Here is a 26,447-nt window from a genome sequence, read left to right as displayed (position 1 = left end):
CATTCCCTGGCTCTTTCACCAGTTTCAGGAAAGGACAGGAGGAAGCAAAACTTGTACGCCTCGAGAAAACGCCTCGACCCGAGTTCATTAGGTTTTCAGGGTTTGCTTTTGGCAGCGTTTAATGAGAGGAAAGATAAAGCGTATCCTCCCTCGCCGTTAACATTCTGGTCAGAATTCGATGGATCGTAGAATCCTTTCTTACGTTTTAACCTTGCTGAGAATTGAAGTAAAAAGAAAAAAAGTATTCCGAGATACGGTTAAGCAGAAAATCTATGACACTGTCATAGTGAACTTCGTCGGCACCAGGAGTTTTATTCGGAAACGGAAGAAGTTATAAATTTATTTATACAGCAGCCTTCCTCCCTTTTCTATTTTCCATTTTCTATCTATGAGAGCAGATACCGGAGACTATTTTCACATTATGCTGTCTATAATGATGCGATTTCGATATGCTATTTCACATGTAAGCTTTGTTCCTTCTTTAATCTCAAATCATTCCAAGTCTATTCTAATTATTAGCCAAAAAGCAATGAAAGTCGTACGATATTATCAGAATCTATTTCCTCTTAAGGGAATAGAATATTTTGTCACCGTCGTCAAAGAAATTTAACCGCGTTCGCTCGCGTCTCGTTGAAATATCGACGTTCCCGTTCGAGATTCGTTTACGTCGTCCCATAAGCTACCCGCTTGATATTGGCGTAGGGTGCAGCTCTTCCCGACTCTCACAGTAATTGACATGCTCGATTTTATGAAGCTACTGTGACCGGCCGAAAATACACTTTTCACTCCCCCGTTCCATCCTTCGATCCATCTAATTGAAACACTTTGTCTGTCTACATCTATAGAGCGCCCCTCTTTTTCAGGGGATCAAAGATAATTCATGTAACGCGACAAATTAGAAAACAACCAATGTCTAAGTTATTTCCTTGCGATTGCTATGTTTCACGGTGAATAAAAAAGCGAGCAGAAGAAATCGGTGCAAGGAGAGAAAGAAAGGGAGAAAGTGTCGAGAGTGGCTCCAAGAAGGAGGAAAAGAGGGTAGCTTCGATTCTGGACTGGCTGCAAAGGCCTCCTGCAATGAATCAACTTATTTAAGGGTAGTTGGATTTCGCGAGTCGATGCACGACGACTACGAGCCACCCCACTATCCCCCTCCCTAACTCCCTTCTTCTTCAACACAGCACGCCTCGTAGAATGATTTATAGTTTTCCTTCCGTGGCCACCCATCCGTCCTCCCCTCGCGCCACCCCTCGCACAAACAGCACCCCTCTGCCAAATGTACGCAAAATAGTCGAAATTTGTTCGGCACCATCCTGACTAAAGTAAAATGCTGGTGTATATACGAGGCTAACGGAACTGCTCGATTGTGCAGCGCACTGTATTCTCCGTTAAAGTATTTGGAAATGAACGAATCGCGACAGTTATAATTATTCAGTACTTTATAATACAAAGGATAAGACAAAGAGACGTTAGCGCTATATTTAGTTCTGTTTAATCAGTTTCGCGTCTGCACAAGTCTGCACCTTTCACGAATAAACTAAACACGAAGAAAGTCGAAGCTCAGAAATATAGAAAATTAAAGATATTATAAATTTTTGGCGAAATTTGAATTTGGCGAAAATCGAAACCTCCCTCGTTGAATTCCTTTACTCCTGGGCTTTTCAACAATGCGCATATGATACCACGTGTCCCATTAATCGTTGCCTCAAACGTTATTGTATCGTTAACGCACTTCAGTAGGTTAATTGAAAAATATAAATAAGCAGCGAGAATCGAGAGAAATTGAGGAAGAATCGTTGCAGTTTGCACGAGACCCGTTCGAGGGCGGCTTAAGGTTCGCTAAATAATTATTAATGATCGTCAGGGTGAAAGTGTGACTCTGATCGTGTTGACACTGCATTGTAAGCCGCAGACAATGCTATGGTGGCTTTCTGAAGCGTGTGGCTATGGGTTTGATGGAGGAGCAGCGCGATGGCGGCGCGGAGGGCAGGGTCCGTAATTAATAACTTGGAATTGATTAAGGTGTCAGATAAGTCCATGGAGACGGTGGTTCCTGGCTCTTTCTCCCCTTCTCCGGTCGCCTCTCTTTCTTCATCGGTGCGACGCGTTACGATATGATTAATAATTTCGAGATAACGCCGCGCCGTCCCAGCGTCCTTGTCCCTTTGAGAGGGGCCGATTTGCGGCCCCACTTACGGCCTCATAAATGACTAATTATTCTCACTGTCCTCGCTGGTTTCTGACCGCTCTGCTAAAAAGGCAAAATCAGAACGTTCGACTCGGTTTTCACGACACAATTTTTCTGTTAATGCTTTTCATACCACACCGTTCTATCGACTTATCGCTCCAAGTACTACAGCACGATCGAAGTATCTCCTTTTCACTCAGATTGAAGATACTCAAAGGACAATACGTTTAGAAATTTCATACGTTTAAGGAGATCCATGGTTTCATCGCATTGCAACGCAAAGTTTAGGGACCAAAGGAACCGTCTCTGCCATGTCGAGACCAATAAAAAAGAAGGTGCTCTTTCTCGATAGAAGTTGAGCGATCGTCTATGCAAATACCTAATCCTTTCACAGATCCATCCAGGTGACGTTGACGGATTGGTGGAGGACTTTGTTCAAAGGCAGCTCCAACAGATTGCAATCCGCGACACCATTTGTTTCCCCTGAGACGCGAGGAGCTTCCTGCCGCGCCGCTGGGAAGACCTCGTCGAGAACGATTAACGGGTCTTCGTTAATTGCTAATAAAGAGAAACCTGGATGATGTACCTTTCAACATAAAATACTGGAAAGATCGAACAGTATACACGTTTGTCTCAAACTGACTTCATAGTAGTCTGTTTCGACGTGCACAGCTAATGAAAGAGATATAGGAAAGTAATAAAACTGGTTGGAAACTAAGATTAATACGTTTAAAAACCTAAGATGGGAAGGTTTCTGATACTTGTGCAATTAAAATATCCATTTGTCTTCGAAGTTTGAATGTTCGTGTGTAAATTATCGCGAACGGAAAATCCACAGGGAGATTTTTCGATAATGACCACCGCGAAAAAAGGGGTATGAAGGATTAATCACCCAGAGATGCGAGAAGAGACAATGGCACGGGTGTGGAAAAATATTTTCTACCTTTTCCCTTGCTCGACAAAGGGTAAAGTATCTACGACGAATCCGGAGTAACAATTTCGCTGGTTACAAAATGGATGGAATGTGAAATAACATTCTGCGGACATTCTTTGAATAACTATCTTCGATCATTTTTATTAAGAAAATTCTATGTTCTATCGGAATTTCGTATCTAAGAGAAGGAAGACGTTCTTACGAAATTATCGACTTTCCAAATGTTCACATAACATATTATCGTCACTTATATCAAACAAAACTTTTATAAAGATCTAAATAAGCTACCTAAGAAAAGTATGAAGGCCGCTTTCATTACAAATTTATTTATCTGACACTCGTAGAAAATGCAACCTAAAATGTACTTTTGTAGAATAATTTATTGTAGAATAATGTAGGTATTTAAAAATAATAATAAATAATAAAATAATAAATTATAAAAATAATAATAAATAATAAAATAATAAATTATAAAAATAATAATAAATAATAATAAATAATAAAAATAATAAATTATTGTAGAATAATTTAATGTAGAATAATTTATTGATCGAATTATCAACAGCAGCTAATTTCTCCGTGAATCCCTAAATAAAGTATAAATATACAAGTAAAGTCTGACGGAAGAACTTTCCGTAATACCCAGAAGAAAATATTATCAGGAAAATGTATCAATAAAAATTGCGGAAGAGAAAGAGAGGAACAAAAACGAAATGATTTTCAAAGCTGAAGTGCTACTTATAATAGTCAGGCCACGTTAAAATTTGATTGTATCGATACGCGTTACGAGCGCTTTTACAAGCACCTAATTAGACTCATCGTTCTTCTTCTGCTATTTTAAATACTTAGCAAGAGAAGAGAGGAGGACCACTTGTTTCTGGTTTTCACACCCCTTGTACCGAAATCAAGCGTGACATGACACACGCTGTAATCCGCGTAAAGGGTTGATCCCAGTTTAGCCGGCTGTCCGTAAACCGTGGAACCCGCGGGACTTAAGCCCAGGCAAATTTGAATCCGTCAATCTTGAGTATCCAGGAGGAAGCATATAATCATCCCACACGCTCGTAACACCCGTCCAGACATTAAAATCGCTTTTTTTACCACCAGTGTCGGAAAGATTTAATCCCTATTTTGGGACAAATGATAATTTCAACTGAATCAACATTGACGCTACGAATGAATGATTTAAGAGAATTTTGTTACACCATATCGATAATAAAATCTTTTTCGAGGACTCAAAATTCATATTATATTATATTACATTTTATTTCATATAAACTATCTATCCCAAACGTGATTCATTTTCGCAGCATCGTTGTTCGTAAAATTTACTAAATTTTATGCTTCTACAGTGACAAATAAGTACATCGATATCTGATCCCCAAAATATTAATTAAATTAAAAATATATGAAACAAATTTTCTACGAAACAACGTTCTATCGAAGACAAACAACGATAAATCGTTCGCACAGATGCGTCCTCGATCTTCGTTGGAACTGGTAATTAGGCGTGCGAGGAGGCAAGTGGAACGCGGGGAACACGATTGGGAGAGATCGTGAAGGAAAGCGGGCCGGAAAAGGGAGAGTAAAAGACGAAATTGCTCGATGGCCGATGAGCGTCGAATAAGGCGAAACGGTATTAAGACGGCGTGGCGAGGCCAGTTTCCTCGAGGCTGATGTATCATTTGCCGGCGGGTCGTTAGGCGGTTTCAATTAGTTTTCCACGCTGCTCTCCTGGCCCAGCGTCTACATGAGTATGGGGGAGAGACCAGCGCAGCCCTTAATCGCACAGTCCAGTTTTTTCTCATAATTAGGAAAAGCTCGTTAATGCGTCCCTACTATCTTCTTCCTCCCCCTTTCTTTCTCCTTTCCTCGCTGTTTCCCTGTGTGTTAGTTTTCGTTACATATCTACTTGCTCTTATTACTGTGAGGGACACTGATCTTTCAGGATTCAGGAACTCAGATCTTTTCAACTTGGAATTTGAAAAAATTCTATAAATTTGTTTCATTATTATGTATAGTAAGATAAAAATGTCTTTTGAAAGACAACTTCCTCTCTCTCAAGTTTGAATATCGATAATATTATTTTCGTATTGAATACTTTTCTAATAATTAAGTATATGAATCTATTTGTTGGTTTCCTTTGCTTTGAATAAGGAGAAATATTAGAGACATAGAAATATTGACTTTTGTCCTCTTTCTTTCTTTTTTTTTTTCCTTTCTCCCTCTATCGTTTTTCTTCCTTCCCTTTCTAACCTACTTCTGTGTCCTACACTTCCTCCCCCGCCCTTCTATTCTTTCTTCGAAATATAGAAATTTCTCACGTTCATACAAACATATATGATATAAGTGCTATCCGTATATATAGAATAGATAGTATATATAGAATCATAGGGCATATTTTATTTTAAAACATGCAATATCAAGTTTACTAATTTATATGTTTATTGTAGCAAATTTTAGGAGACATAAGATATTTTGAGAGCGATATTTCAAAATATGTAACATAAAGTACTCTAAGATACACGATTTACTCCCATTCGGACTATATTTATATATATATATATTGTTACTGTGTAATTTAATACGAATTTTAAATAAAGCGTTTTATATTATTCATTAGTCATAATTGTTCGATGAAATTGAATAGGCTAAGAATGTTGAAAACACACAAATGATCAGACTCACCGAATGAAGGAACGCCAACTGTCCAAAAAACCCTTCTCGACGATATAAAATGTTTTTTCTGGATCTTCACACTTCAATATTTCGTTCCTATTTCGGCCGTGATACAAGTCGTTTAACTCATCCCTTTGTTGTTTGGCTTTTATCTTGTCGTCCTTTTTTGCTTTCTGCGCGTTCTCCATTTTCTCCTGAACAGTAAGATAGATCAATATACATACATATACCAAAATGTTTTATCTTTATTTAAATATACAAATATGTACGAAAAAGTACCTCACAAATCGAACATGACGCGGCACCAATAGAGTACTCCTTGGACTCTGGGAAATATTTTCGAAGTATCACCCAAGCTTCGCGGGGCACTATTTTTCTTGTCGAATCTGGTGTTTTCAATGAACTGTGCTCACAAAGTAAATCCTCATTGAAATAGATTATGACTTCGTTCTCTTCACCTTCCACCGGTTCTTTCAGTCCTTCACTTTCTTTACTTGTACCAATTTTACTATCTTCCTGCGAGCCACTCGGATCTTGACAGTCTTCATCCTCAATTTCCTGCTCCATATCGTCCGTAAATTTTTCCATCGCAAGTCTTCGCCATGATCTCAGTGAATCAGCACCCACGATATAACTAGTCTCAGACCTGTTACCATGAAAATAAAATTTATTTTTCTTTTACAAAATAATGCGTTCGTTTTAAAATTATTATTAATACAGAAGACTCACGGTTCTTTGAAATTTCGAACGAGTTCACTAACTTCCTTGTGATCACGTTCAAGCGATATCTTAAAACGAAGTAGCTTGTACCGACGTTTCACGCAAATTTCGCAAAAAGAATTTTCATCTAATCGCGGTCCTCCACGATATTTATCATAAAGTAAATCCGCAGCTGTGACAGGTATACACTTTGCACGATTCACTTTCAAAGGATCAAGTCGATAATGCGAACACATTAATGTAGAATTGTCTATTGGTGGTACTCCATCGACAGATAAGTGTCCATTGAGCCATTTTGATAACCAATCGTTTGGAATCCATTGATATGTGTCCCACGAAACTACGTTCGAAATAATATTATACACGTCTATGACAAGTTGTCTCTTTAAATTCTGATCTTCGATCTCCTTTTGCTACAAGAAACATCGTTGAGAATGCTTCTTAACTGATTAAACTCAATCTGTTACTGTTATTAATACCTACTTTTTCTTGTTGAATAGCCAATAAGCTTAATTCGTGTTTCACATTCTCCTGCCTCACTAAGTCGCGCAACGTTGTACTCACTTCCCAATTTTCAAACTCCATCTATAAAGTAATATAATGCGTCCATATGAATATCCATAAGAGAAATAAAAGAAAAACTAAATATACCAACCTCTTCGTAAAAATCACGTTCCCCACAACTCATAGCTCTATGCGCAGCACCATTTAACCGCTTGTAGTCCAACTTCACAACTTTTACAACTGGTTTCTTCATATCCATATCGGGCTTATCTTCTTTATTGTCGAATTCGTAATGTTTGCCATTTTGTTCATCAAAGGTAGAATCTGCGTTCACAGACTGTTCTATTGCAACATTTTCTGGAGATGCTCTCGAAATTTCCATTTCCTGTTTGCTCTCCATATCAGGTTTCAATATTTTCTCAGAATTATTTATATCAGAAACACCTGACGTTGTATAGCATTTGTGTTTCTCTTCGTTTAATGAGTCTGATTTTTCTTGAATTATTACAATTTTTTCCATAGCTGTTGTATTATTATTACTATTGGTTTCTCCATCTAGCTTTTTCAACTTATTTTTCTTTGTACTACATGTTCGTTTTTCTGGAGTGACTTTCTTATAAACTAACATATACGCGGTATTAGAAGACAAAAATCCTTTCGGTATACGTCCCCGTTTTACTACCTTCAAATTCTCTGTAATAGAAAATTCTAACTACATTTTATCGTTTTATTAAATAATTTCTTTATTACATTATAATAAAATTCGTACTCACCACTAACACCATCCTCGATTCTTTTATTCTGCATTTTTTCCACTTTATCGTCACTAAATTGATACCATTCGCCATTTGAATTGCATATATTCGCAATATAGTGACCTGAATGTGCAGATGGGCCTTTATGACTTAAAACTGCGACGAGATTATACAAATGAGTTTGTGGCGGACACCTAACATATTCTGACATATCGAGATCTTCCGGGAATTGTATAAAAGAATTCAACTTTCTTTTCTGCCCAGAATCTCTAACAAAGACAAAGTAACATATTCTATTAACATAATATGTAACAATCTAATAGTATAATATAAACGTAATAAAATAAAAGTACCTATGAAACACAAAACGCATTAATTGTATGTTTAATGTTTCTGGAAGAGATTCCAAGCGTATAAACCGGCGCGCATCTTTTTTGTCATTGCAGGTAACGCAGTGATATTGATTTGCTCCAGTCAATTGTTCCACAGATAAGTATTTCTCTACTGCCTCTTTCAGAGTGGCTGCGAGTTGTAGATCCAATTCGTAGAATGTAGTGGAGGTTGGATATTCAGTTCCGCATTTAGAGCAACTGCGTCAAACATAAAACTCGCGTTATTTAGACGGAATTAGCTTCTCTCGGTCAGATCAGTTGATCGCACCAGTCACCGCAGCGAGCAACGTGTCCTACCATGTTCTCATCGTCAAGATCATCAGCATCATCATCGTTTAGGACAATTCTCATTTGTTTTCCACTTCAGAAAACCCACCAATTGATATAGCTGTATTTTCCTTGGGTCAGCCTCTGCAGCATCTGCTTCAGTTCTGAGTTTTGTTGGAGTTTCCCTTCGATATGGCAGAGAAGTAGCTTGGAGAATTCCTGTGCATCCTGCTGAGTTCTAGTATCCAAAGACAATGCGATCGCGAGATTCATCGGATCGAGCAGACGACGATTTCCGAATTGCATCATTGCAAATATATATTGCAACTGTCCTACTGCTGTCACTGGATGAAACGGTACTCCTTTCTTCTCAGCTTGACACACTGCTTCCCTTTCCTCTGGATCTTCTGTGATATCCCACTTGTATATTATCCTCCTGGAAATATAAAATTTCATTTTGTAGTAGATATTTGCAAATAAATGAAGTATAAGCTAAATGTTAATAGTGTCAATAAATACATACCTCATGTCTTCATTATGAAACCACATTTGAATTAAGCTATTAACATAACAAGTTGCACCTAAATTCTTTAGACCAACATATTGGGTAGGATCACGTAATTCAGATAAAGAACTTTCTAAAGGCATTACTTCTGCGGGTTGCGACTTCATGTACTTCTCTTCTCCTAATCCAGTCAAACATTGTGGATTATTTGTGCAATTACGTCTGTAAACAAATCATTTATTTTAATATGATTGAAAAGAATATTATTTCATATGAATATATAATGTTTTAAATAAGCATATAACTTACTTGCAATTTTTACATGCTTTTAAACCTATTCTATACGCAGTTTCCAAATGTATCCTTTCTATTTGGTCTAATACCACACTTTCCACCCAAGCCCATGCTAATTTGTCTAAATCAGTCTTTTTTGTTGGCGGCATTTTTATCTAAAATATTAACAAACAGATAATATATTTTTAATAATTAAATTAAAATATTTCCATGTTGATACTTTTTATCTTATTTTGATTTTATACGAAAACTTTACGCAAAATTATATTATATACAATACATATGTTTCAAATTCGATTTATTACATGTTCCATTTCGCGCCATGAGAAAATCACACTACAACACTACAGAATAAAAATAAAACGAAAGTACCACATAAAATAATCAATTTTGTAAAACGTATATTTTCGAAAGTTTAGTAATATAAAAATAATCGTAAATAATGTATCGACGTAAAGCTTAGTGTTTAACAATTGAACAGTTTCGTATATCAAAAACTGTGTATATATATACTCACATAAAAGTACCGTACTGTTCCTGACTGTTGAGGTTATGAAAAATGCCGCTGCGAATGTTGTAAAGTACTGTGCTTCTTCTACAACATTATCTGACTGCGAAAAAAACTTATCACGTTTTCAAGCTTACTGAACTCAAGCATCCATCGACACCTTTCGTGAACAAATGAAAATGTATCATCAAAACACTATAATCGTTTCTGGTATACACTGACCGCCATATGCAGTCGGCTTTGGTCTAGGCACGCGTCAAATCAATCGCTAAATAATTTCTCGCGTTTAAGTTAATATGCATATATTTTTTTAGAATTTATTTACTATGTTATTTATTAAAAATAAAGCAATAATCTCTCTCGAACAAACAATATTAAATATGTTTGCATATACATAATAGAAATTTCATAAATATCATTTTTGTTATATCATTTTACATATGAACATATAAAAAGTTATTAACAAGAGAAAATTACCTGCACTGAGAATAGAAGATTGAATATTCTTTTATTGAAACTACTAACACACAGCTATATTTTTATCATTTTATAAATATATTAAAAAATGTCTGATAATAAAATAGGTAAATATTATTTGTTGATTTATTAGAAATACAAATAAGATGATAACAAGTAATGGAACATATTTATTATTTTATTTATAGTTACTACTGATATCCTGCTGGAATTTCTAGAAGTAGCATTTAATCACATTCTGTTCTTCAGAAATTTATATCCCAAGGAAATATTTGTAAAAAAGAAGATATACAGCATATGTGTATATGTGTCTGAACATCCTGAGCTCAATGAATACATAAGAAATGTGTTAAATGCAATCAGAGAATTAATAAAAGAGGATGAAAATAGTGTCAGAGCGGTGAACCTGGTCTTCTATAACAAAAGGAAAGAACCAATTGAAAAATTTGTCTTTGATCTTGTTAAATTGCAAGCAAATAGCACAGAGTATGTATACAGAGTAAGCATACGTATATGCTTGTGAAGAATCTTATAATGTCAGCATTATGTTATTGTCTAATCTGAAATTTATTTCAGAAAAGATCCATACTATCTAAAAACAGAAGAATCATTGAGAACAATTTGTTTGAAACTATCCATGTGTGAATCTTATTTAAAACCATTGCCAGAAGATTCATCTTTCTCCATTGAAATTAAAACATATGAAACTGCACATGTAACTTTAAATGAAAATCCTTGTTGTGAAGATTTTCCATGGATTATCAATGAAGATATCTCTGATATGACTAACAAGAATTTACTTCCATTGAAAACTATAAAAACAGAATGTTTAAACTTGCAGATGTATGTTATTGAAGATGAAAATAAGAAATGTATAAATTAATTATAATTATATGTAGCAATTTTGATTTACATTATTTTGATTTTGTATTTACATTATGATTATTAATAACTATCAATATCAATTGTAAAATATTTAATATTAATGTAAAATATCTAAGATTGAAAAAATCTATTAAGAAACTTGCATTGAAAATGTTTGGAATTATTAGCTTCAAATATCAGAAACTAAAAAAGCTACATTCACATACAGAAACAACTAAATATGTACCTACTGAGAGTATAAATTCTGATTCAAACTAGCCGGTAGTGAACAGGAGTATAGAATGAATAAGGTACTTCTATTTCCTATATTACACAGACCCGCCCACTGTGACGTCATAGACGAGCACTACGGACTATAAAAAGTGATGCATCTTTTGATAAGAGTAGATATGTACATATCTCGTACGTTACACCCCTTAAATAAAATCAACAAAAAAAATTATTCAGTTAATTACTTACGAGATTAACTTCTATATATATTCCGAATTGTTTAAATACCTGAATTACATCAAAAGAAAAATCTAGCAACATTTCTTTTTAAACAGCAAATTATATATTAACAAGTGTAGATATATGTATATAATGTATATAACATTCGATAAGAAGTTCGGCCTTAAATATGCATCAAAAAATTATTTAAAAATCAGTTCCTACAATGAAAATCTAAAAGTATACAATTTTGGTTTAAGAGAGGAACAATCCATTAGTTTTCAGTAACGACTTAATTCATTATGTAATAATAAAACTGTATGACTATATAGAGTTACTGGTAATTGATCTTTCTCTATCTTTCTTTTACAAGTAGTACTATAGACATTATGGTGGGTGAAGATCTCCTTTCGCATCCTATGCCTCTGTTAACATTCAACGATTTTTAGTCGAAGTTATGCTTTCAATAATCTCCGAAATGTATTTTTTTTCTACATCTTAATAGAGATATGACCACAGATGAAGTGCAGAATAGATCTATCAGTTAATGTATTTCTACATTCCATGTCTTGAGGGTCTGAAATCATTTACCATTTTAATGATATTCACAACATTATCGATTCAGTATAGAATAGGATTACAGCGTTCATAGCGATCGGAATTGGAACTAGATTTTAATACATACGATAGTATACGATAATATACTGATAGTATAGTATAATATATAATAATAATAATTGATAAGTAAAATATGTGATGATAATAACATACGATACTTATTAAGAACTAGATAAACGTGACATTATATGGGAGTCAAGTGGGGGACATCTTATCTTAAATCTAGTATAAATTTACAGAAGTCCAGAAATATTAATATTAAATAGCCATTCTATATTTCAACTATGACAAAACCTTTGTATCTACAACAACAATCTAATAAATTTTTCAATTAACAAAACTCCAATCGCGATTGCAGCCAATTGGCTCGCATTATTTGTTAGGTGAAACTGTAGAAACGTTATCTACCCTGCGATTTCGATGACTTTTGGATATGTTGTAGAAATCAATATTTTGAATAACTTTTTGCTTTATATAAGGGATGGTCTCACTTCCGAGATATTCGCTAAACATCTGCCAGTATCGCTAAAATAACTTTTACCAATAGTTGCGCGTTTGTGGGAACGATGCGTCAGTATTAGCTGCCGGCCATTTATCTTATGTTTATAAACTAAGGTTGAGCGAGTTTTAAGTACCTGGTATACAACGAACACATGCAAGACTGCAAGTGTCTGTTACCACCAACCACTTACAAACAAACATTTAAACTAACTTTGGAACATTAATGTATAAACAAATCTTCTTCTTTATGTTTAATGAAACGATGTTTTATGAAAATACTACCTTTCAAAACTATGAATCAACTATTATTCATTTACCATAGACACACGGATATCATATTAAGGATATGAAATATGTAGTTATATGATACAGTTAAAATATTATTATGCATTATAAAATATTTCGTAATAGATATCAAGTATCTATGAATATTCTATAATGCATCCAATGTGAACAAATTGTAACTGTGAATATCTGTTATTAAAGTTTCAAAACTACTTTGTATGAATCAAATATCGCACACTTTTTTTGTCAGCTAAAGATACGTTGCAATAGATAAAAGACACAATGCACGAAAAGGTGTGCTAAAAATGACTAATCACTATAAATTATATTGGATTATGAATATAAAATGAACCAAATGAAGATACTAACTATTTTGGAGCAATGACTTCGTATTGTATATCTTATTTTTCATATTTACGACGAGGTCTCACCAGTTACTTCCTCTTCTTGATATGACACCATGCAAAATACTAAAATTTCAAATTTTAGTTTCCAAACTCACCACCAGAGTGCGGTTGATTCAAGAATGTATCTGATGCGTTCTATCAATACCCGGATACTATTCGGATTTTCCTGAAAATTTCGATGTTCGTTTGTTTACGTGAAAATACGACAAATCACTCTAACTTGAATTAACATATTGTCATTTTACAAGTCATTTCATTATTAACTATAGCTAAAGTATGATTAGAGTATGAGTAGGGTATGAAAATTTTCGTGATCGGCTTCAAGGAATAAAATAAACACGAGAATTCTCGTGATCTGCCCGGAATATGTTAATAACTGTGCATACAGAATGATTAAAATCAAGATCCTCACTATTTTGAAGCAGTAACACCTCGTTGTATACTAAATTTTCCATATTTTCGACGAGCTCTCTGCGGTTCCTTCAACTTTCTAATATGACACCGCGCGAAATGGAGAAATTTCAAATTTTAGTTTGCACGGCTGCCACGAAGGCGCAGAAGACTCAACTACGTATTCTGTTCTATTAATACCCCGAGACTGCAACTTCTCGAAATTTATTTTCATATAGAACTTTATAATTCATTAAAAAATTGTTTAAGATAAATATGTCATTAATAGGACAATTGCTTGCTTAATAGGATAATTGAATATTGCAATAATATTAATTGATTTGTTCACAAAGAAGTTCGTAGCCTATGAAAGCCGATACTTATTGCAGCAACCTTAACAAAAATATTAAATTTCATTCATCTGACGTAATGTCTAAGATCAAATTATTCAATAAAATTATAAAATTCTTCTTCGCAAAGTATCGAATAAGAACATCTTCTTTTTATTGAATAATTCGTTCTTGGAAAATGTGATATATATATATATATAATATAACAAGAAATATAATTAATGTCGAGTCCATGCCAGCGGTTATGAATAACTGTTATAATTGATCAATACTTTCTTGTTTACCAAAAACCACTATCTATACCGGAAGTCGATAGAATCATTTCATTTGGTTATCTCCTGATATCTATCTAAAAATTTATTACATAGTATATATTTATATCTTTACTGTTTGCTCTACACTTTTATCGTACAAGAATTTTCAACAACAGGTTTTAGCTCCGTCCTTTTTCAAGCTACACGCACGAATGCTTTTCTTCTTCTCCGAGGATTGAAGTACCGTATTGTGGTCAAGTGAAAGCTATCTACCAGGGCAATAACTCGGCATTCACGTAGCGGTTCTCGATAATGAAGGCGTGTATCTTCCTATCTCTGCTTACAATATTATTCTTCTGTAGCAATGGTATTCTAGGTGAGTACGTATTAAATTGAAATCATTCCCTTAACATTAACGCGATAGCGCGTAAATTAAATTTCAAACGGTACTTACATCCAAAGGACGATGGTGAAAGAGGACCAAATTTGTATCACTCCAGGCACCTAAAATTTGTGATGTTAAAAATGTAGATAAAGTGAACGAGGCATAAAATATGACATTTAAAATTTAAATTAAAATTAAAAATAGAAAATTGAAACGCGTATTTAAATATCAACGTTTACCATTCGTTATAAGTACAATATTCAGTCATCATAATATGTGATGAAATTTTTCAATAAATGATGTATTAAATCAGTTAAGCCAATAAAATAAGCCAATCTTTTTACCAAATTCTATGTATATATGTACGAAATACAAAAGTTTGTATGTGGTCCGGCTGTAAATTACATTGCTATTATTTGACACACTATGCAACGGGGAGGAAAGTCTAGAATACGTTTGACATTTTGTTCGGTAGCTTATGCAATGGAAATCTGACATTTCGATGGAATCTTTGTTTAACTTCATTCCTCGAAGATATGTAAATAACTGGAAATACTTTTCTATAATTAATAACTTAATAGAAAGTTATCTCAAGGACTTGATGTTTTTCATATTTACATCAAATAAATAACAAAAGCGCGCGCGGGCATATTTTATGAATGATTCATGTTCGCATATTTTATCGATAAAAAATAACAAGCCTGGGACATCATTCAAAAAATAATCTATCATATGTATATACATGGAAATGAATTTTTTGCGAAAAGAGAAAAGAAATTATAACAATTGTACATTAAAACTACATTTCTTTCTCCACTAAGCTCTATTAAGGATTAAGCATAACAAGGTAGTAACTTGTTATGTCGCTTCCTGGGCCGTTTATAGAAATAATGATGGAAAATTTGGAATCCCTCATATCCGTCCGGAACTTTGCACGCACATCATATACGCGTTCGCCGGATTAGACAGCACATCATGGACCATTAAGAGCCTCGATCCCAACATAGATATTGACAAGGGTAGATACATATTGTAAATTACTCGATACGATTGAAGATATATCTATATTGCACATCTATGAATAGCATTTTCGTTCTATAGCCGTCATAATATTCCAGATAATTACAAAAAAATGACCGAACTTCGTGAACAGTATCCAGGTTTAAACATCCTACTCGCAATCGGAGGATGGAACGAGGGTAGTAAAAATTACTCTTTACTCGCTTCATCCCCTACACGAAGAGCTACATTCGTTAAGAGCGTAGTGGACTTCCTTGAGTATGGAATCGAATATTAAGATAGTTTTATACTTTGCTGATTTATATGATAGTTTCTATTTTACAGGGAATACAAGTTCGATGGATTCGATCTAGATTGGGAATATCCGGGATCACGGGGTGGTAATCCAGAAGACAAATTATATTTTGCCATTCTTGTGAAGGTAAACGACGTAACGTAATGTAATTTTATCGAAATTACAGTTTTATCTTAGCCAGAAATTAATCGTATTCTCTATTCTAATAGCAATTAAAAGAAGCATTCAACGAGTCCAACTATCTACTAACAGCAGCTTTAGGTTCTAATAAAGCAATTATCGATACGGCATACGATATTCCCGAAATTTCCAAATATCTCGACTATATCCATGTAATGGCCTATGATTATCATGGATCATGGGATATGAAAGTGCTTCCGAATGCACCATTAAGAAGTGGAGACGGTCTGAGCGTGGTAATGCATTTAGAAAAATTACAATGAGTAACAAGTATCGTAGATGGAACACATAACGCAATAAAATTTTCAGATGGACACACTTAATTATTTGTTAAGTAAAGGTGCACCAGCGAATAAAACAATCTTAGGCCTGCCCATGTATGGCAGAACTTATATATTGGCAAGCAAATTAAATTCTTCCCAAGAAAGTCCAATTAATCGAACAACCATAACAAGTGGATTTAAGGGGCCTTACACTGACCAAGAAGGTTTTATGGGATTTAATGAAGTACATTTTACTTTTGTTATATTGATTAGATACGTTAATTCTATTAATAATAATCTATCTATTCGTTCGTTCTAATAAAATGATAACATGTACGATGTTTTAGATTTGTGAAGAATTAGTGAGTCATAAAGGTAACTGGACTTCTGGCTGGGATAATACTAGCGATACACCTTATGTCATTAACGATGATCATGTTATAGTATATGATAATCTCAGGAGTTTAAAAGCAAAGGTTGATTAGTTTAATCTATTACAAGCGACGATAACAAATGATAATACTACACGTGTTACTTCTACAATATAATATTTTTCCAAAACTTTCAGATCGAATACGCAATGAGCTTAAAATTAGCCGGTGTAATGATTTGGAGCATCGATACTGACGATTTCCATGGAAAGTGCGCAAATCTCTTTAAAGGCTCTTTAAATTTAACAGATATGACATATCCTTTACTAAGATGGATTAATATAGTTGTATCTGAAAATAGTCAGATAATCAGTGATAAAGATAATGTAAACATAGGTAAAGATAATTCATCTTCCATCACAAAATTTTCTCATAACTTTATCTTAATAATATTAATATCTCTTGCATACTATATTTAAAGACAGCTGGTAATAGCTGGAAAAATAGTACCAAAAAGTTTATGAAACTTGGATACATTTATCCTAAGGACTGATTTGCTTTTCTTTATTGTTTCGAAAATGTTCCTCTAAAGCTGTCTTTCCATTTTTATGTTTATGCTAATCTATTGTAATAATAAATGTAACCTACCGAATGTCATACTGCTTATGCTAATGGCATATCATTATAATTATTCGTGTATATATAGTAATAAAGAGATTTCCTATTTGGATTAAAAATATATGAAATAAATTTAATCTTCCTCCAAAAATATTGTTTCTGCTACAGATAACTTAAAAAGATATCTTAATATACATATATATTATTGTAAAATAAGTTTCTTAACATAATTTACACTTACTGCAAATTTTATCATTTCCTTTAATGTATCACAACATGTCTTGCATTGGTTTTCCTTGAACTAGTTATAGGAAAATTTATTTTCACCCAACTCTCCATAAGTAAAATGATGATCAAGTAATAATTCCAGGTTTGCAACGAATATATAAGACAGTTGTTCTTTGAAAGCGAAGTGTTTTTTGCAATTGTATCATAAACATAAAATAAAATATCTATAAAATGCTGTATTATATTAACAATATTATAACTATTATGTATTATAATAATATACATAAAATAATACCGCAATAATTACCTATAATATCGTAATTTAATGCACTCACAAGAGTTCCAGAGTTTCAGCAAGATCTTTAAACTTCGAGAATCGAAATATCGAGATATTCGATTCTACTATCGAGATTAATCGAAAAAACAACTTTCAGGAAAAATTAAATATATCTAGATGAAGATTTTAGGAACTATTTTTTGAAAGGCAAGCTTGTCGTTCAGGCTCCGAATCATACTTCAACCAAATGACATTTCAGTGTTTTAAACTTCTAAGAAACATGGCGCTTCTGAATAAAGCAGATTGGTATACTCCAGCTCCTTTGTGGCAAAATGGTCCTGCACCTGGTGCATTTTATCATTTCCCGGGAGGTTCTACACATTCCGATGTCGGGGGATTGCAAAGATCACAGTAAAAAGCTTTATCGTCTATTCAATTTGCCTTAGAAAGTTTCTTTTAAATATTGCATGTCATCTTCAATTTCATAAAAATTAATAAGCATATACAAGTAATTAAAGTATTTAAGTTTTCGATATTCTAATAAAATAAAGATTCGATAGAAAACATATGAAATTTAGATTATATTGTTTAATTTAATTCTTCTAACCTTTCCAACCTCTATGACTTCATCTTTTTGTAAATTGAATTGTGTTTTATTACTTTATAGGACCCCTATGACAACTGGTACATCTGTAGTTGGAATCCAATTTAAAGATGGTGTTCTTATAGCAGCAGATATTCTTGGTTCCTATGGATCATTGGCTAGATTTAGGAATCTTGAACGTGTGATGAAAGTCAATGACAATATTATCCTTGGTGCCGGAGGAGATTATGCTGATTATCAGTGCTTGAAGAGCAACATTGAAAGAAAAATGTATATTTTATATATACATATATGTAATTATTATTTTATGATAATTTTATAATTTTTTACTTCTTATAGTCTTGAAGAAGAATGTTTGGATGATGGTTTATCTTTAAAACCAAAAGCTCTTCACTGTTGGTTAACTCAAGTAATGTACAATAGAAGATCACGTTTTGATCCGTTTTGGAATAATTTCATTATTGGTGGTTTGGAGGGTGATAAACTGTAAGTATTTTGTTCTTCTTTTATTTTTATATACATGCATAGTATTTTTCATTTCCCATTTAGGTTTTTGGGTACTGTGGATAAACTTGGCACAGGTTATAGTGACCCAGTAATAGCAACTGGATATGGTGCATATATGGCAACGCCTATCTTAAGAAAAGCTTATGAAGAAAATAAAGAAATGACTAAAGAACAAGCAGTTGAGCTTCTGTACAAAGTGATGCAAGTTCTTTTTTATAGAGATGCACGATCTTTCCCAAAAGTAAGTTATGTAATTATATCAGAACCTTATGTTTATACTATTTTATACTTATGTCACATTATAGGAAATATTTATATTTCTCAATTTTTAGTATCAACTTGGAATAATCACAAGAGAGGGAGGTGTTGAAATACAAGGACCATTAACTTTAGATAGTTACTGGGGGCCTGCTATTATGTAAAGATAAATATAAATAAATTTTTCTTAATAAAATGTATTACAATATGATTCTATTAAACGAACTTTCATTGTATAATCTTTTCTTACAAGATGTATTTAAGGCAATAAAAAGTAAATTTCCAAGATTAATGAGTCAATACATCACAACCAGTATCAGTAATCAAAATGGTATGTTCACATTGTGCAGTTCGTGCATTGTCTATTGTAACAGCTGTCCATCCATCTTCTAGAATTTTAACTTCCTTACTACCTTGACTTACAACTGGTTCAATAGTAAATGTCATCCCAGGTAACATTTTTCCATCAAAATTATTTGCTAATAATAACATAAAACATTTATAAATTAAATATAATATAATAAATATTTAAATCCTTAGTATGTTTCTACATTATACCAAAACAGCAACATACCAAAATGAAAAATATCTGGTGGTCCATGAAAATAAGTACCTATGCCATGTCCTGCGAATACTGGCACTATAGAATATCCTTGTTTAGCTGCTGTTTCTTCTATAACATTGCCTAAAAATTAAGAGAGCATATAAAAATCCTACAGCACATTCAGATTATTACAATCATTACCTATATTATTGAAATTTTCATTAGGTTTACAGATATCAATAGCATTTTTTAAGCACAATTCTGTTACACTTATTAAACGTTTAGCTTCATCATCACATTCTTCCACTTCAAACATTTTTGAACAGTCTCCATGATAACCATGTAAATATACCTAAAAAGAAATAAAATATTACTTTGAATTTTTATATTTATAAATTCAAAAATATGTATATAAAATATATATTATAATATAATATATTACTTCTACTAACTGTTACATCAACATTTAATATATCTCCTTTTGCTAATGGCCTTTTATCTGGAATTCCATGGCAAGCAACATTATTAATACTAGTGCATATTGACTTTGGAAATCCTTTATAATTAAGCGGACTAGGATAAGCTCCATTGCTTATAATCATTTCATGGACTACTGCATCTAATTCATCTGTAGTTATACCAGGCTAAAATAACGATTATTATTTAAACTACGCTCTTAGTTAAATTTCATGTTTGTAGTTATTGTATACCTTTATGTATTGCTTAATATGAGTTAATACTTTTTTAGCAAAGCTACAACTGTCTCTCATACTTTGTATTTGATTTTTATCTTTAATTTCGGGTTTTTTTGGACCATCACGAGGTATTGAAGATTGACTGTAAGAAGGTTTAGGGATATACGGTGGTACTTCTCTAATTTCAGAAACTTCCCATGGTACAATAACCTCGTAACTTCCAAAAGAATTATTTATAAATTTACGTGGTATTGTCTAAAAAAATTATTACACTGAATAGTTGTATGACAATATAAAATAACACTGTTCTCTTGAAATAAACGTACTTTGGGTTTTCTTTTAAAAAAGCTTCTGAGAAACATTTTTGGGATATTTATATAATTATAATTTGAAACAAAAGATCAATTAAAAAGTTCCGTATTTATGATTTTATTATATTTATAATTTTCATTCTTGTTCCTAAAAAAAATCTATTAGAAAGATATGTATATGGAGTTTGTTTAAATTAATGAATTGAAAGAAACCTGAAATTTGATGTCACATCATTGACTACGTACAAATCAGCTGATATAAGAATTGTTCGATAAAATAACCTTGACAAATCTACATTCACAAACCATGAATACTATGAAATCGTTTCGTGAAATATTAGCGCACGCAAAGAACGTGTTAATATTAACTGGTAGTGGAATTTCTGCAGAATCTGGTATCCCTACATTTAGAGGTGCTGGTGGTTTTTGGAGAAAATATCAAGCTGAAAATCTTGCAACTCCAGAAGCATTTGCAGCAAACCCTTCTTTAGTTTGGGAATTTTACGAATATCGCAGAAGAGTGGCGAGTGAAGCTAAGCCTAATAGGGTATTTTAAGAAGTACATTTTTTTATTTCTGATTAATACACATTTTTTAAAAAATTATTACATTAAATTAAGTTTTTAGGCTCATGAAGCAATTGCAGTTTTTCAAAATCGTTATTTAAAAGAAGGTAAAAATGTTACAATTCTAACACAAAATATCGATGAACTTCATCAAAGGGCAGGAGCCAAGGATGTAGTGGAGCTTCATGGTTCGCTGTATAAGACTAGATGTACAATTTGTCATGAAATTGCTGTAAATAGGAATATTCCAATATGTCCTGCATTAGAGGGAAAAGGGTAAGATATCTTTAATATCTTATTATAGGTATTATTAATATAAATATGAATAGGTCACCAGATCCAAATATTATGATTTCTGATATTCCAAAAGAAGATTTACCTAAATGTGCAAAAGAAGATTGTAAAGGTTTACTAAGACCTCACATTGTATGGTTTGGTGAAAATTTGGATGACTATATACTGGAACAAGCTTGTGAGTATTTTTCTATCTATATAAATGTGCATTAAAAATTTTAACAATAAATTATAACATTTAGATAAAATAACTTTTTAATAACATAACAATGTCTTCTATTTAAATATTAGATACAGCCGTTGAAAACTGTGACATCTGCTTGATTATCGGTACTTCATCTATAGTATACCCTGCGGCAATGTTCGCACCGCAAGTAGCACAACGTGGAATTCCTGTTGCTGAATTTAACTTAGAAACAACTCCCGCTACGAACTATTTCGAGTAAGTTAAAATTATAATTATCGCAAACATTCTGTAGATAAAATAGATATATACATGTAATGTAAGAAAATATAAAATGTAGTAATATATTCAAAATCTTATGATATCTTGTGACAATCCTGAGATATTGAAATGCATGTAAAACATTCATAAATAGTCTTCAAAGCCTTGTACATTTTCACTTGAACTATTTATGTGACATAATATCTGCAACAAAATAATATATGCATTATTTAAAGGTACCATTTCCAAGGTCCCTGCACCATTACTGTGACAGAAGCTTTAGAACCTTGATTCCCAAAAGTTAAACGAACATAGAAGTTATAATAGTTTACCTTGTACTAGGCATACTTCGGTATTTAGTTCAAGATGGTGTAAATACTCCAACCATGATTGTTGTTTGGTTGAAAGGGCATCTCCTGGGCCTTTCACTTCTATAATTTTATGCTTTAGGAAAAAATATGTATTTTGAAATTAAAAAAGAATAAAATATTAATTTATAAGAAATTTCATGTTTTGTAAAATGTATGAATAAAAGTATGAATAAAAATATATTTCTTAATACTTTTTCTCAATGTTATTTATTAAATAAATACTCACCTTTTTGGTATCATAATCCCATACAATTAAATCTGGAAATCCAGCTTTCCAAAGTTTGAAATTGTCAATCAGTCGTTTACAAATCCCTATTACACCCTGAGTTCCCAAACAATGTACTATTTGCTATAAAATAGTTTTTCATTGTGCATTATTGAGTTTTATATGTTGGATGATAAAACAATAGAACCAGTAAAATATGCACCTTCAGTTGTAAACTATCTGACTTAATTGGATTTGATGACATTATCGATTGATAACGTCCAAATTCCGCGAACTTTTCTTGCATGAAAGAGCTTAATAACTCAGAACTGAAGTTACCAATAAATTGAAGTTTTATATCTATTTTTTCTTTTCTATTTTCATAAAATTCGCCTGTAAATAAATCATTCGGAGCTTCTTGATATGGTGATGAAAATGCTCCAGGAACATGCACATCATACAATTCATCCCAAAACAAAGTACAAAATAGAGTAATCGGTAATGCACCTTCACAATGCAATCCATTAGGGAATCCTTGTTTCTGATAATAATGGAGTGCAACATCTTCTACAGATCCATAACTTTGACCATCAGTATTACTTTTTATACACCAAGTACTTTTACTGCCTGCAGTATTTCTAGAACAATTTAATTTCACATTATATCTAAAAATAAAAAAGACAACACATATATAATTAAATTTACCTTGGCATTTCTGCGGCGTATATAGTGACGGACATGTTCTGATAGAACATGGCTGATACATCCTCCAATATACGATGATTACCTAATATTTTATTAAGAGTATCCCTCGTGCTTGGTTTAATTCCATCTTTCTTCTTCACAATTTTTCTTGCTCTTTTTATAAGATTTATTTTATCTGTTTGTGTTATGTTTTCTGTATTTAAGGCTTTTATTATAATGGATGCACATGCTTCTAAGTCTTTGTGGTGATACATTTCAATGAGAGCTAATTCATCATACCATTTCCCTTTACATTCATCCATATAACAATTTTGCTCCAATAAGAACAATAAGATCTCTACCACTCGCTTTTTATTTTTGTTTGTTCCATCTCCGTTTTTTCCATCTTTGGCCTCTTTATCTTTATCCTTTTTAAATGCCTCTATAGATATGGAAAGTATTTTCATCCACACAAATGCTGGCATATAACGAGTAACATGTTTAGGAAGCATAGAATTTTCTAATCTACAAAAATTAAAGTTGAGATTATTGAACACCTTTTCCATTACAATTGTAGAATTTAAATTACCTTAACGACTCATCCTTCAATAAACTTTTTAATGTATTCATAGCATAGTTGCCATTATTTTTTACTTCTTTCCAATTTTTTTTCTCTATATAGTGTAATGTTGTAGATAATACAGATCTGACTGCTACATAACTACAAATACAAATAAATTTAGGTCAATGAAAATTATAAAAACTTATCTCTATTTTTAAATCTATTGCTAATTTGTAAAAGTAAGTTTACCTCGTTAGATGTAATTCGGAAGAAAATATTGGAAAATAATGTCCAGAATTTTTTGGGAATATTATTTTCCCTAAATAAATATCACATAACATATGAAATGTATCTGCCAGACTATTTGCTGGATCTTGATTTGGCATCAACAGTATTATTATCTTTTCAATAATATTCCATGTTTTGAAATTTATGCATACACAAAAATCTATTATTTCCAAAATTGAATCATATAAAATACTACCTGGAGTCTTCATTCCAGGAAACAAAGGTTTTTTATTTGACAATTGTAATAACTTTTGGATATTACTTTTTTTGTTCCCTTTAGGATTAATTTTCATCTTTTTACAAAGTTGCTGTATTTCAGTTACTTGCAATAATTCAATTATTGTATCTAATTTCTCATTTTTAATATCGAAACTACAAATAGATCGTAAAGCAAGAACTTCAAAAGTATGTTTTAATTCTGTAGCTATTTCTGGGTAAACTACACTACTTTTCCTAAACCACGTCCTCTTTCTTTTTATCATCCTTGCCAATAACATTTGAGCGTTTTTAGGAAGCGTGATTATAGAAAATATAAAATCAAGTTCATCTTCATTGAAATAACTACAATTGATAGGATTAGAAAGTACAAGGAAAATAGTAATAAATAAAGTTTTTGCATTCAAATCATCACATAAGTCTATATCACTTAATTTATACTTTGTTACAGCTTCGCTATTTATGTTATTATCTATGTTACTATATGTATCAAATGTATTTTTGAAATATATACTCGTTAGATCAAACTTATGTGAAACATCTTGCCTTGCTAAATTCATACATTTAATAGCCTCAGTTAAAATGGCAGTATCTATATTTTCACCAAATAGTTTCTTCCTTGGACTAATTCTTAGAGATTTATCAGATGGTACTTTGGAAGTATAATTTGATTTTTTAGGTGTTGTGGAAGGTGTTGAGCTATTAGAATTTCCAAATAGAAAACTATTTTTATCTGGAGTTCTTAGTTTCTTATTTGGACTATCTTTTAAATGACAATTGTCTTTAATAATAGGTGATGATGTTTTCATATAACTATTGTTTCTTGATTCACTTTCTGGTGTTTTTTGTAATTTCATACTAATATTATTTGGTGGTGTCTGCCCATTAAAATTTGAAGAATTTTCTAACTTGTTATTTGATGTTATCAAATAATTTCCATTTTCATTTAAAGTTTCTCTTTGTATTTCATTTGTTGTATCAATCATTGGTAGTTCATATTCTTTATCAAGTTCATGCTGTGATATTCCTCCTAAATAATCATTTCCACACAATGATATATTATTGCTTGCTATTTGAACATTAGTTTGAATTATTTCTGCATCATTTAAGTTAACATCATGCATTTTATTCAACTTCTCATATAGAATTATACAATCCGATAGTTTATTTTCTGACAATGAAATGTTTGCTTCTTCATTTCCCTCCTCCTTCCTCTATAAGAGTAAAAAAAGAAATAATTTGATTTCATACAATACCTTATTTTATAAAAAGAATAGTTAAAAAGAATATAGACGTCAGCTAACCCTTTTTGAATAAGGTACACTTTTTGACCTAGCACATTTTTTAACATTAATCACAGTCGATTTTTGTTTGCCGATTGATTTATAAAATTCATCAATGCGTGTTTGTTGCGACATTGTTTTATATTTGCCTCACAATAAAATAATTGCACTTTTTAAATCATTATTGTCCATGCTAATCTTTGACGATCTTTATTACATATACAAATAAAGCGTGATATAATATTAAAAAACTATCACTTTAATAAATGCTTCTATTTTCCACAGATGTATATCAATTTTTTTATTTTTATCAATAACATAAAGAGGAAGACTAAACCGCACCCAAAAATCGCCTCTGACTAATTAGTCCTGACTCATCTTATAGAATGTCGATGATTTTATACTATACATTATGATAAATGATATTTGATTGTAGAAGTAAATGTACGTGCTACACTGCTATCATTCTCATATGTTCTCACGAGCGCGGGTTCCGACTTATGTGGATACGCACCTGTCATACGCACATACATACGTACATAATGTATGTATAGTAGGATATAGATAAGGCTATAGTTCTGTTTTCAGTGCGCACGCGTTCAGAAGTTCTGACTAACACACAGACTTCTGACAAAT

The 26,447-nt window shown here is 32.3% G+C and overlaps 7 protein-coding genes and 1 long non-coding RNA gene across 10 annotated transcripts in view; 5 read left to right on the top strand and 3 right to left on the bottom strand.

Annotated features, from left to right (window-relative positions):
* The window catches only part of LOC132913710 (ubiquitin carboxyl-terminal hydrolase 48-like), a 76,779-nt gene extending 66,896 nt beyond the window's left edge, over nucleotides 1-9,883 (bottom strand). Inside the window, exons 1-11 of one of the 3 annotated variants that reach the window (XM_060972227.1) lie at nucleotides 9,756-9,883; nucleotides 9,254-9,393; nucleotides 8,963-9,166; nucleotides 8,549-8,875; nucleotides 8,134-8,370; nucleotides 7,799-8,049; nucleotides 7,177-7,733; nucleotides 7,005-7,106; nucleotides 6,531-6,934; nucleotides 6,081-6,447; nucleotides 5,811-5,995 (exon numbers count right to left, since the gene is read on the bottom strand). In XM_060972227.1, coding sequence (XP_060828210.1) covers nucleotides 5,811-5,995; nucleotides 6,081-6,447; nucleotides 6,531-6,934; nucleotides 7,005-7,106; nucleotides 7,177-7,733; nucleotides 7,799-8,049; nucleotides 8,134-8,370; nucleotides 8,549-8,875; nucleotides 8,963-9,166; nucleotides 9,254-9,387 — 2,768 coding nt within the window. In that variant the 5' untranslated portion in view covers nucleotides 9,388-9,393; nucleotides 9,756-9,883. Of the gene's footprint in view, nucleotides 1-5,810; nucleotides 5,996-6,080; nucleotides 6,448-6,530; nucleotides 6,935-7,004; nucleotides 7,107-7,176; nucleotides 7,734-7,798; nucleotides 8,050-8,133; nucleotides 8,371-8,469; nucleotides 8,876-8,962; nucleotides 9,167-9,253; nucleotides 9,394-9,755 lie in introns of those variants that run through there. The other 2 variants (XM_060972228.1, XM_060972229.1) reach the window with 2 other exon arrangements.
* A 104-nt stretch (nucleotides 9,884-9,987) lies between these two features.
* LOC132913736 (mitotic spindle assembly checkpoint protein MAD2B) lies at nucleotides 9,988-11,259 on the top strand. Its single transcript, XM_060972266.1, has 3 exons — nucleotides 9,988-10,330; nucleotides 10,412-10,709; nucleotides 10,800-11,259. Exons 1-3 carry the CDS (start codon nucleotides 10,312-10,314, stop codon nucleotides 11,104-11,106), a joined length of 624 nt encoding a protein of 207 aa, XP_060828249.1. The 5' UTR covers nucleotides 9,988-10,311; the 3' UTR covers nucleotides 11,107-11,259.
* A 3,239-nt stretch (nucleotides 11,260-14,498) lies between these two features.
* On the top strand, nucleotides 14,499-17,606 carry LOC132913085 (probable chitinase 2). Its single transcript, XM_060971043.1, has 8 exons — nucleotides 14,499-14,718; nucleotides 15,549-15,746; nucleotides 15,846-16,005; nucleotides 16,072-16,168; nucleotides 16,252-16,458; nucleotides 16,532-16,729; nucleotides 16,833-16,961; nucleotides 17,054-17,606. The coding sequence occupies exons 1-8, from the start codon at nucleotides 14,655-14,657 to the stop codon at nucleotides 17,333-17,335; spliced, it is 1,335 nt and encodes a 444-aa protein (XP_060827026.1). The 5' UTR covers nucleotides 14,499-14,654; the 3' UTR covers nucleotides 17,336-17,606.
* A 605-nt stretch (nucleotides 17,607-18,211) lies between these two features.
* LOC132913731 (proteasome subunit beta type-4) lies at nucleotides 18,212-19,640 on the top strand. The gene is made up of 5 exons (XM_060972261.1): nucleotides 18,212-18,390; nucleotides 18,647-18,853; nucleotides 18,923-19,069; nucleotides 19,133-19,331; nucleotides 19,423-19,640. Exons 1-5 carry the CDS (start codon nucleotides 18,227-18,229, stop codon nucleotides 19,510-19,512), a joined length of 807 nt encoding a protein of 268 aa, XP_060828244.1. The 5' UTR covers nucleotides 18,212-18,226; the 3' UTR covers nucleotides 19,513-19,640.
* Nucleotides 19,575-21,046, bottom strand: LOC132913729 (methionine aminopeptidase 1D, mitochondrial). Its single transcript, XM_060972259.1, has 6 exons — nucleotides 20,914-21,046; nucleotides 20,603-20,842; nucleotides 20,345-20,536; nucleotides 20,094-20,244; nucleotides 19,923-20,033; nucleotides 19,575-19,827 (listed from the first exon to the last, which is right to left on the bottom strand). Exons 1-6 carry the CDS (start codon nucleotides 20,947-20,949, stop codon nucleotides 19,637-19,639), a joined length of 921 nt encoding a protein of 306 aa, XP_060828242.1. The 5' UTR covers nucleotides 20,950-21,046; the 3' UTR covers nucleotides 19,575-19,636.
* A 159-nt stretch (nucleotides 21,047-21,205) lies between these two features.
* On the top strand, nucleotides 21,206-22,764 carry LOC132913732 (NAD-dependent protein deacylase sirtuin-5, mitochondrial-like). Its single transcript, XM_060972262.1, has 5 exons — nucleotides 21,206-21,445; nucleotides 21,525-21,739; nucleotides 21,793-21,935; nucleotides 22,049-22,199; nucleotides 22,439-22,764. Exons 1-5 carry the CDS (start codon nucleotides 21,206-21,208, stop codon nucleotides 22,491-22,493), a joined length of 804 nt encoding a protein of 267 aa, XP_060828245.1. The 3' UTR covers nucleotides 22,494-22,764.
* On the bottom strand, nucleotides 21,995-26,301 carry LOC132913713 (fanconi-associated nuclease 1-like). The gene is made up of 8 exons (XM_060972236.1): nucleotides 25,833-26,301; nucleotides 24,274-25,742; nucleotides 24,052-24,183; nucleotides 23,484-23,987; nucleotides 23,002-23,416; nucleotides 22,800-22,922; nucleotides 22,535-22,646; nucleotides 21,995-22,406 (listed from the first exon to the last, which is right to left on the bottom strand). The coding sequence occupies exons 1-8, from the start codon at nucleotides 25,944-25,946 to the stop codon at nucleotides 22,387-22,389; spliced, it is 2,889 nt and encodes a 962-aa protein (XP_060828219.1). The 5' UTR covers nucleotides 25,947-26,301; the 3' UTR covers nucleotides 21,995-22,386.
* Nucleotides 26,302-26,326: 25 nt separating this feature from the next.
* The window catches only part of LOC132913748 (uncharacterized), an 897-nt gene continuing 776 nt past the window's right edge, over nucleotides 26,327-26,447 (top strand). The window contains exon 1 of the long non-coding RNA XR_009659435.1: nucleotides 26,327-26,447. This exon is cut by the window's right edge and continues 264 nt beyond it. This is a non-coding gene — a long non-coding RNA (uncharacterized LOC132913748).

The sequence above is a fragment of the Bombus pascuorum genome, chromosome 13, assembly GCF_905332965.1.
Source record: "Bombus pascuorum chromosome 13, iyBomPasc1.1, whole genome shotgun sequence".
NCBI lineage: Eukaryota > Metazoa > Arthropoda > Insecta > Hymenoptera > Apidae > Bombus > Bombus pascuorum.
Note: the sequence above shows the minus strand (reverse complement) of the source record. Positions and strands in the feature narration are given on the sequence as shown.